We start from the raw sequence: 9,847 nt of genomic DNA, 5'->3' as shown, positions 1-9,847 counted from the left end.
TATTCCCCTGCTTTGGGTGCACMGCAGGTGCCCTGACCCTGTTTTGGGAGGGCTTGTGCAGCGCCRTCGTCGCCCGCGCGGGCTGCCCTGGCCAGAGCGGTGCGTGCAGCGCCGGAGCGGCGCGTCCCGCGGCGCCGCCGGGCTGCGGCCGGCGCTGACGCCTCCCCTTGCCGTTGGCAGGCGGCGGCAGCATGCAGCGGGAGGCGGCGGGCAGCCGGGCCCGCCGCCGCAAGCCCGACATGGCCCTCTACGTGCCCCGCGCGCGCCGGGAGAGGACGGCGGCCGGGGCGGGCGGCACCGCGGCGGGGACGGCGGAGCGCGGCTCGACGCGGAGCCCCGGCGCCATGCGGAGCGGAGCGACCGCGGAGGGCCAGACGGGTGCCGGCTCCCAGGCGCCTGCCCCTGGGAACGTGGGTGCTCCCGCAGAGCCGCGGCTGGAGGAGCTGGCCGCTGGCAGCACYGCGGAGCCGGGAGCGTCGCCCGGCGCGCCCGAACGCTGCCTGCATCCTGCCCGGGAGGAAGCGTCCCGCCAGCCGGCGCGTGGCGAGCACGGCTGCTCGCAGCGGAGGACAGCGCCGGGTCCCTGTGCATGGCCGGGGGCCACGGAGTCGGCCCTGGAGCCTGTGTGTGACCCCACAGCAGCCCGGCCACCCTGCGCCGTGGGGCATCGGACTGGGATGGGTGACGTGCCACCRCATTCGGACCCTGCCAGTGCCAAGCATGAGGACGAGGACGTCCGGCCACAGCAGGAGGAGCAGAGCAGAGCTGATGTGCCGGAGCTCCCGGCGGAGCTGGACAAGGGCTGTGCTCTTGTGTTTGGCAACGAGGAGGAGGGAGAGAGGTGGATGAGCACGCCCGAGCCCGCCAGAGAAGCCCTCTTGGAGGCACCTGGAGAAGCCGGCTGCGAGCCTGGAGATGGTGTGGGTGATGCTGCGGCATTCCCGCAGGATTGCGCCCAGGGGCTGGATGCCAGCAGCGCCAGCGAGCTGCCAGTGGGATGTGCAGGGCGGCTGTCACCGGCCACGGAGGACAGCGCTGCTGGTGCCCAGGATGCCGGGGCAGGYGCTGGGGAGGATGACCCCTCCGAACAGGCGGGTGGCAGCGCCGGGGCCACCCCAGGCTGTGAGCACRAGGCCGAGAGCAGTCCTTGGGAGCCGGGCGAGGAGGCGGCGAGGAGCAGCGCGCAGGAAGGGATGTCCCCCCGGGACCCCGCTCCGCAGAGCCCCGGACCCCTGTGCTCCCTGGCCTTGCTCTCGCTCACGGCCGTGGACGAAGCAGCGGTGCAGGCAGAGGAAGGCAGCGGAGATCCCCGTGGCACCGGGCTCGGCAGCTCTCCGAAGCCCAGCGGCAGCCCGGGAGCCGAGGAGAGCTGGGATGCGCTGTTCAACGACGACGGCGACTGCCTGGACCCCCGTCTGCTGCAAGAGGTACGTGCGGAGCCTGCAGGACCGGGAGCGCGGGGGGAGCAGCGTCCCATGACCCCTGCTCGGGCTGGGGCACCTAAGGGCCTGGGGGGACATGAGGGGAAYCCCTCCCCTTTGTGCCGTCCTTGGTGCCGGCTGTGCAAGCTGGGGCGGCTCTTCCCTTTGTGGTGCACAAAGCACGCTCAGGAAAAGTCGCTCGCAGCCCTAAACGGCAGCGATAAACGGCAGCCGCCGAGCAGGATGTGCCGAGGGGTTCCGTGTGCCGCCCGAGGCGCCCGGTGCTCAGAGCCACGCTGCTCGCTGCCGCTCCTGCCTGGTGCTCCCTTATTGCTGATTTAAATCAGCAGCGTAAAACTGGTAGTGTTGGGCATGACATTAATGTGCCGAGAGTACAAACAGCGCTAATATTGCTGAAACCAACGYCTCGTCCGGGCTGGAAGTTGGTTCGAGCGGCGGATGGGGCCCGGTGGCAGCTGCTGTGAGGAGAGGGCATTGACTCCCCAGCCCTGCTGCCGAGGGGCAGCCTGTTGTCCCCTCGATCTCTTGTCCCCTTGGCTCCTCATGCTGCTCTCCGGTTTTCCAACCCCTGGCTCCGGAGCTGCAGGCACAGCCAAGGCTGCTCCGGGCGGGAGCAGAGTCRTGGGGAGATGGAGCTGTTGTTAATTAACAAAAAGGACAAGAAAATTAGTAGTGTTCTTCGTCATAACCAAATCCTTATGCGCTGCGGCGAGCCGGTGGAGAGCAAGATTTATGACGTTCTATATGGAGACGAGATTTCTGATAGCAGACGGCTCTTTAATCTAGCAGGGAAAAAAAAAAACCATAACGAGATCCATTGGCTGGAAGCTGAAGCCGGGCCGATTCGGGCTGGCAATAAGGCTCCCATTTTTAACGCAGAGGSTAATTAAGCACTGGAGCAATCTCCTTGCTGGCCAGGCGGATTCTCCATCACCTTGGTGAGCGCCCGGTGTGCACGGGGCTCCTGGGGGCGGCGAGGGACKCGGGGGGCTGCGGGGAGCCCCGTGCCCACGGGCGCCGCCTCTGCTCCGAGCGGAGCCGCCGCTCGCGGTGGGAAAGGGCCGGCTTCCGCCGCCTGTGTCGGGCTCCAGCCGGGCTAGATCTGTGGCGAGCGGCGAGCCGTGACAGGCAGCCTTCATTTCCTGCCGCCCGCCTGGATGCTATCGCGCGCGGGGCCGGCCGGGCCCTGCTGCAGCGAGAGCAGCACGATTGCTGTGAGCACGAGCGGCGCTCCAGCGTGCGACGCTCCCTGCACATCCTGGAGGGAGATGGTCCTGGAGGGAGACGGTCCCGGGCAGCGCCGGCTGCTCCCGCTGCCTCCATAACTCAGCTCTCCCCCGTGCCGGCACGCGGCCGCCCGGCCGGCACCCCCTCACCTGCCGGGAATCCATCTTCCCCGTAAAATTGTCTGAGCGAACGCTTTTTATTGAGCGAGCTGGCTGGGATTTATGGCCTGTGCGCTCCGGACCGTGCGGCGCTTGCTGCCAGGGTGCGGGGCAGTGCCCGGGGAGCCGGCGGAGCCAAGCGCTGGGAAGCGGCACGGGATGGGGCRGCGGGAGCGACCGGGCGGCCTCGCTGCCCCGAGAGCCTCGGCACCAGCCTGGCCCCCTCAGCTCCTCCAAGCAGCACTGCAAGGTCGGGGAGAGCTGGAAAGCAGAGGGAGCGGCAGGTAAAGGCTGGGCAAAGCGCCCGCTGCGGGATGCGGAGCCTTTAGGGAGGAGACTGAGCAGGGACCTCATTTCCAGCAGTAAGGGCCGTTGCAGGCGACGGTACCTCGGAGCGAGGAGGGCTCTTCAGCCTCGTGGAGAGGCAGAACGAGAGCCCACAGCTGGAAAGCAGAGCCAGGCAGCTTGCAATGACACACAAGGCAAAAATTTTTAGCAGCGCGGGTGATTAACGGCTGCAACTGGCTCCTCGGGGGAGCTTTTCCCCCTCGCAGCGGTCCAGGGCCCGGAGCGGCTGCGCTTGGTGCGCGGTGCAGAGCCCGGCGCGGGGCAGGACACCTGGAGCATCTCCCACCAGCCTTCCCGCCGCGCTCCGTGCCGTCCCTGCAGCGCACACCGAGCACACGGAGCCGCGCGCTCCCGCTGCGGCCTCGGCCGACGGCGACAGCCGTTTAATGGGAAAAGGGAGCGCGTGGCGCGAGAGGCTCGCTCGATAACTCCCGATGTCCGCGGTGCCATTAATCCACCCGCGGCRCAGGTGTCCGGAGCGCGGCCCCGCACCGCTCGCCGGCCACCGCGCGCCATTAATCAGTCTGCTGGCTCGGTGCCGGCGCGGGGGCCTCACTGCCTGTCCCCCACGCAGCTCTCGGGGGGCTCGGAGCGCCGCGAGAGCCTCCAGGAGCCACGTTTCAACTACTACGGGGCCGAGGCGGCCGCGCCGGACCTCAGCGACGACGAGCTGCCCCACGTCATCGAGATCTACGACTTCCCGCCGGACTTCCGCACCGAGGACCTGCTGCGCGTCTTCTGCAGCTACCAGTGAGTCTGCGAGCAGGGCCCCGGCCCCGCAGCGCCCCGCGCCGCTCAGCTCCTCGCTGTGTCTCCGCAGGAAGAAGGGCTTCGACATTAAGTGGGTGGATGATACGCACGCCCTGGGCATCTTCTCCAGCCCCGTCGCTGGTAGGCGAAGGAGCAGCCTGGGGGCACGTGGTGCAGGAGGGGCTTGGGGGGCTGGTGCAGTGCCAGAGGAAGGGAGGCGTGTCTGGGACCCACCCCGGGTCCCTGGCAGGACCCCCCGGCCATGCCCTGCTCTCTCCATGCAGCACGCGATGCCCTCAGCACCAAGCACCTCATGGTGAAGACTCGCCCGCTGTCCCAGGGCACCAGRGCGGCCAAGGCCAAGGCCAGGGCATACGCCGGTGAGTGGGTGGGCAGCACCCAATGCTGCCCCATTTCCCCCTGCTGCTCTGCCTGGCATGCCTGGGATCTCCTTGGGAGCAGGGATCGCTCCCCCTTGCCGGCACTGCCCTGTGCTGAGGCCGCCCTGCGCTCTCCCCAGACTTCCTGCAGCCTGCCAAGGAGCGCCCGGAGACGTCGGCAGCCCTGGCGCGGAGGCTGGTGATCGGTGCCCTGGGCGTTCGCAGCAACCAGACGAGGGCCCAGCGGGAGGCCGAGCGCAAGAAGCTGCAGGAGGCCCGGGGTGAGCTCCTGCGCGCAGGAGGCAGCGGGGCTCCCAAGGAGCGCTCCGTGCTCTGGGGAATCCTGCTCACTTGGGCTTTATCCCGGCTCTCTTGGCTCCGCAGAGAGGAAGCGCCTGGAGAACAAGCAGCGGGAAGATGCCTGGGAAGGCCGGGAGTGAGGCTGGCAGCGCTGCTGGGGGCTCAGCCCCTTGGTGGCCGTGGGCCGGACACCCTGCCCCATGGCGCTGGGTGCGGGTCCTGCCGGCGCCCTGCGGGCTCCGCGCACGCGTCGCTGCAGCGAGGCAGGATGGGGCCGGCGCGTGGCCGGTCCCGGGGCCGAGCAGGGCGCTCGTGGCCGCCCTGCTCTGCGCGAGTGTCGCCGGTGGGCAGCGTGGCACTGAGCTGCTGCCTGTGCCCAGKGCAAAGTCCCGGCGTTGCCTGCAGCAGCTGGGGCAGAGCCGCCACACAGGGGCTCTGCTGTGTGTGCACCGGGCTACGCGTCCTSGAGGGCTTGGTGAGCGAGAGTCACTGTACTTCTATTTTGTTAATAAATCCYGTTTATTTTGTGTTGCCTGGGGCTGCGCAGCTCCGTGCCAGGGGGCAGAAGCCTCTCCTCCCAGCGCAGAGGGCACTTGCCCCAAGGCGGGCCGGGCTGGCCCTGCCTGCAGACACGGGCAGGGCTGGAGGCTGCGCGGGGGCCCYTGTGCTGAGGGCAGCGGGCCGAGGCCGGGAGCTTCCCCAGCCTCATACCCGCACACGGCCCATGCAGCCTCCCCTGCGAGCCCCACCGTGCGCTGTGGTGTCCAGGTCACCCCGTGGCTGGAATGCGTCCGTCGGGAGCCCAGCTGGAGGCAGCGATGCTGCTCTCCTGCCGAAAGCATCTTGCCAGCCCTTGGGCCCTGCCGGCAGCAGGCAGAGCCCTGCAAGGTTGGGGGAGAGCTGGACTCTCGTGGCTTCCCCAGTCCCAGCTGCAYGCGCCTCGCCACGCATGCTGCCCAGGGGCCGCCTTGCCCCGCGCTCGGAGCGGCTATCCCCTGTGTGTCCTCCATGTGCCAGAGCTGGCTCGTGGGGACATAGCCCGGGCGGTCCCAGCTCCGTGGGGCTGCTCACAGTGGGGCTAGGGGCCTGGCTGTGTGAGGGGACAGGGCGGCAATGGGGCTGGGGATGCAGGTAGGCAGAGTGGAGCACTTGGCCTTGGGAYTAGAGCTGGGGAGGGGGCAGGATGCTGGAGGGCAGCGAGGAAAAGGGGGGGCAGATCCAAGCCCCTTAGCTGTGCTGGGTGCCCCGAGTGCCCTGTGTCGGCTGCCCTTGCTGCTGGCACCGCGGGCGCAGGGGCTGCCGGGGGCAGAGCCGCCCTGTCCAGCAGCCGGGGCGGGGATGGCCAGCGCTGCGGCCGCGGTGGCCACGGGCTGGCTGCCGGCCCGGCGCCGCCACCGCGGAGCCGCCGGGTGAGCGGGGTCGGGGACAGGCTGCCCTGGCAGGGCTGCTGCCCTCACCGCAGCGGCGGCAGCGGCGCCCGGCGCAGCACCTTCACCGGGGGCAGCACGCTGAGGTAGATGTCCTGGGGGGCACCCGGAGGTGGGGGGCACCGTGCCCATGTGGACAGTGCAACCGCCGTCCTGGGCAGCAGGAGCCATAAACACAAGCGCTCCGAGTCCCTGAGCGTGGCGCGGTGCTGCGGCGGTGCCCGGGACCGTGGCAGGCCGAGGCGGGCGCCGTGCAGCCCCCGTGGAGCTCCGCTGTGCCGCTCACACGAGGTTGTTGGCCAGGCGCTCCCGCCGCTCCAGCTCGCTGACCACGTCGGCRCCGTAGGCATCGCCTGGGAGAGCGGCCATGTGAGGGGTAGACGGGGCCAGCGGCACCCCCAGCCCTGCCCGTTCCAGCACCCACTGCTCCCCCGGCCCCGCACAGGCTGCCCGCTGCCATGGGCCCCCGTTCCCTGCCCCGCTTACTGGTGTGGCAGCCGTGCATCCACACACGCTGCCCGTCGTACTTGCACTGGCACCGCATCACGTTGTTGGAGAAGTCCGACTCGGCCACCTCATGCGTGGGGTTCACCACCACCTGGGGACAATGACACAGCGGCCGTGGGCACCCAGACAGTCTGCAGCTGGCAGGGCATTGGCACCGGGTGCAGGATGAGCTGGCCCAGGTGGCCAGTGGGTGACATGGGGTGTCCTGCGGCATCCCGTGTGCAGTGCCCGCRGGGCACCCCGTACCTGGAAGGTGTAGCTGCCGGGCGGCACGTCGGTGATGTCGACCCACTGGCAGTCGATGTCGTGCCGGTAGGTGTCCCAGCAGCCCACGCTCACGCCCTGCTCACCGAAGTTGGCGCAGGCGAAGCGCCGCTGCAGCCCTGCCAGGGGACACAGGGGACACGAGGCCTTGCCAAGCTGCACCGCGGGGCTGGAGCCGCCTTGGCCCCCTTGCACCCACCCTCGGGGCAGTTGGTGTCCTCCAGGCAGAAGCTGGCCTTGTGGCCCTCGGCCACCTTGGAGCCGTTGAGCGTCAGCAGGTCGTAGTGCGTGAAGACCTCGATGCTGTGGAAGTGCCTGTGGGGACAGAGGGCTGAGCCGGCGCTGGCCGCCTGCACGGGGTGAGTGCCCGGCCGGGGACAGGCAGCACCTAGTGGCCCCGGCAAATTACAGCCCTGGCTCCAAATAAAGCCGTAATGACAGTGGCGGGGCCGCCGGCGCTCATTACGCTGGGCGGGCTGGGCTCTGCAGCGGCAGCACTGTGGCGGTGCCAGCAGCCCCCGCGCTCACCGGTGGCACTGGTGCCAGGTCCAGGCGTGCCGCCCCATGCGCGGTCGGAAGTCGGCCGTGCCCAGGTTGTGGATCTGCGAGGAGAAGCGGAGCAGGCGCCGGTGGCCGTGGGGCCAGTGCATGCGCTCGGCCGAGYGGGACAGGCAGTGCTCCTCGTGGGCGCAGTAGAGCAGCGCCAGCGGCCGGTCCTCCAGGTAGGCCGTCTCCTGCACCAGCTGCGCGTTCATCACCAGGTCCGGGGCGTCTGGCACGGGCAGGGCGCGCTGGGACGGGGYGGGCGCTCGTGCAGCACCCCCGTGCTCCTAGGGAGCACCCTGCTCTGTCCCTGGGCACGTGTCCCGGGAGAGGGACCTAGGTCCTGCCCGGGTACTCACGGCGGGTGCAGGCGACGCCGGCCGAGAAGCGCCCGCCGCCGCTGGGGCAGTGCACGGGGCCATGGCGCTGGCACTGCTGCAGYGCCGGCTCGGTGCCCACGCAGCGCACGCCGCTCATCACCACCTCGGCGGCGTCGGCGCTGCCGGCCCAGTACCACGTCTCCTGCGTGGGCAGCGGCGCTCAGTGTCCCCCAGCACCCGTCCCCATCCCCGCAGCACCGCGCGCTCACCTGGAGGGCATGGCTGGCGAAGCCCAGCCCCAGCTGCCTGCACACCACCATGGCCTCGTTGAGCCCCCACTGGGCGCCGCACACGGCGCCCCACTTGTACGTGCCCCGCTCGGCCACCAGCACCTCCACGACRCCCTCCTCGGGGCTGCGGCCCCCCRCCAGCCGCACCTGCGACAGAGGCCGCGTGTGGGGCAGGCCCCAGTGCGCACCCGGCTGAACAGCCCCACTTTCCTCCCCAAATCAGCTCCACCTCAGCCTTCAGCACTGCCATGACCTTGGCTTGTGCTGCCCCACGTGTCCTCTGTGCCCAAGGCCACCCCRCAGCCCTACAAGTGCCCACGGGGCTTGGCAGCCGTGCAGGGCTCACCTGGCTCTGCAAGTCCGTGCGGGGCACGTGGCAGCGGACGGCGGCGTCGTGCTCGTGCCCGCAGCCGCTGTGCTCGGCCTCGCGGAAGCGGCACTCGCCCAGGGAGCGCTCGTGGCCGCCGCAGYGCACCTCGCTCATGTGGATGGGCCCCAGGCCTGCGGCAGGGACAGCGTCACCGCCGCTCCGTGGGGCAGCAGCCCCTTTTCCCYAGGGCCGGGGCTGCCAGGGCTCCATTCCAGCAGCACCCGGTGAACAGGGGGTCCCTGCGGTGCCCGCGCCTCACCTTGGCCCATGCGCGCGCCCGCCAGCGCCTGCTTGGCAGAGCCGTAGCCCAGCTGCCGGCACACCACGCTGGCCGCCAGCAGGTCCCACTGCTTGTCGCACACGGTGCCCCACTGCCCGTGGCGCAGCACCTCCACGCGGCCCTCGGCGGCGTGGGTGCCGGCGCGCAGGCGCACGCGCAGGCCCTGCTGCAGGGAGCCACCCGTGAGTGCATGGGGTGCCACACGGGGGGGACACGGGGCCGCGGTGGGACCCACCTTCTCCGGGGGGCTCCTGCGGGGCGGCGCGGCGGCGGGGCCGGGCGCGCAGCGCACGACGGCGGGCACGGCGCCGCGGGGGCAGGCGGGCAGTGCCGGGCGCGCGGCGCAGCGGGACAGGTGGGGCTCCGAGCCGCGGCACTGCACCCGCTGCTCCCACCAGGGCTGCTGCCCGCTCACGTTGCTCAGGCTGCCAGGACACTGCTGTCACCGGGGGCACCGCGGACTTCACCCCAAGGCTGCCGCCTGGGGAGCCCTACCTGGAGCCGGGGTCCTGCAGCTTCCTGTTCCAGAGCTTCCTGTGGCGGGGAGAGAGGGTGTCAGGGGGCCCTGTGCCGCCCTGCTGCCCCCCTGCGCCCCAGCCCTTGCGGCGCCTGCACTGCCAGTGGGGCTCGTGGCTGGGCCTCCCCCCATGGGACTGCCACGTGTGTGGGGAGAGGGCTGCTCCGCAGAGCATTAATGCACCCCAGCCCAGGTGTGCCCGGGCAGCACTGCAGCTTCTGGCCCCAACCGGAGCTCAGTACAGGCAGCATTTACAGTCCTGGCACAGGACACGGCTGCTCGGGTCTCCTGCGCCTCCGTGCACGTTTGGCAGGCAATGGAGGTTGGTGACCTAATGCCCGCTCCCTGCTGTAGTGCCAAGCGCTGCCCTTCACTGAGGCTTCGGCGTCCCAAGAAGGGGAACCAGATGTGGACCTGACATCCAGGGCCCCACGATGTCCTGGTGCCCCATGTGCACAGCCAGAGGTGTCCCCTACCCACTCCCCCCCCCCGCTGACTGTGGTGGTGCAGTGACCTGCCCCATGGCCTGTCCCCACGTCCCCCGCCCCACGGCACGCCCGGGCCAGCAGTGCGTCCCACCTGGAGAGGCTGTCGCCGCGCGGCACCTCGCGGGGGAAGCCCAGCATGCCGCACAGCACGCGGCTGTTGTTGCGCGTCCAGCCGGCGCCGCACACCGGCCGCCAGCGCCCGGCCACCTTCACCTCCACGGCGCCCTCCGTCACCG

At 70.5% G+C, this 9,847-nt stretch overlaps 1 protein-coding gene across 1 annotated transcript in view; it reads right to left on the bottom strand.

Annotated features, from left to right (window-relative positions):
• Positions 1-6,314: 6,314 nt before the first annotated feature.
• LOXL4 (lysyl oxidase like 4) overlaps positions 6,315-9,847 on the bottom strand; it is a 4,383-nt gene continuing 850 nt past the window's right edge. Inside the window, exons 3-13 of the mRNA XM_026050660.1 lie at positions 9,703-9,845; positions 9,102-9,140; positions 8,586-9,031; positions 8,303-8,457; positions 7,936-8,103; positions 7,706-7,868; positions 7,332-7,575; positions 7,003-7,118; positions 6,786-6,922; positions 6,519-6,630; positions 6,315-6,385 (exon numbers count right to left, since the gene is read on the bottom strand). Of these exons, the coding sequence (XP_025906445.1) occupies positions 6,315-6,385; positions 6,519-6,630; positions 6,786-6,922; positions 7,003-7,118; positions 7,332-7,575; positions 7,706-7,868; positions 7,936-8,103; positions 8,303-8,457; positions 8,586-9,031; positions 9,102-9,140; positions 9,703-9,845 (1,794 nt within the window). The remainder of the gene's footprint in view (positions 6,386-6,518; positions 6,631-6,785; positions 6,923-7,002; positions 7,119-7,331; positions 7,576-7,705; positions 7,869-7,935; positions 8,104-8,302; positions 8,458-8,585; positions 9,032-9,101; positions 9,141-9,702; positions 9,846-9,847) is intronic.

The sequence above is a fragment of the Nothoprocta perdicaria genome, unplaced genomic scaffold (assembly GCF_003342845.1).
Source record: "Nothoprocta perdicaria isolate Ctin4 unplaced genomic scaffold, notPer1 scaffold_7, whole genome shotgun sequence".
In the NCBI taxonomy this organism is placed as follows: Eukaryota; Metazoa; Chordata; class Aves; order Tinamiformes; family Tinamidae; genus Nothoprocta; species Nothoprocta perdicaria.
The sequence above is the reverse complement of the archived record's forward strand: the minus strand, read 5'-3'. Positions and strand labels throughout refer to the sequence as shown.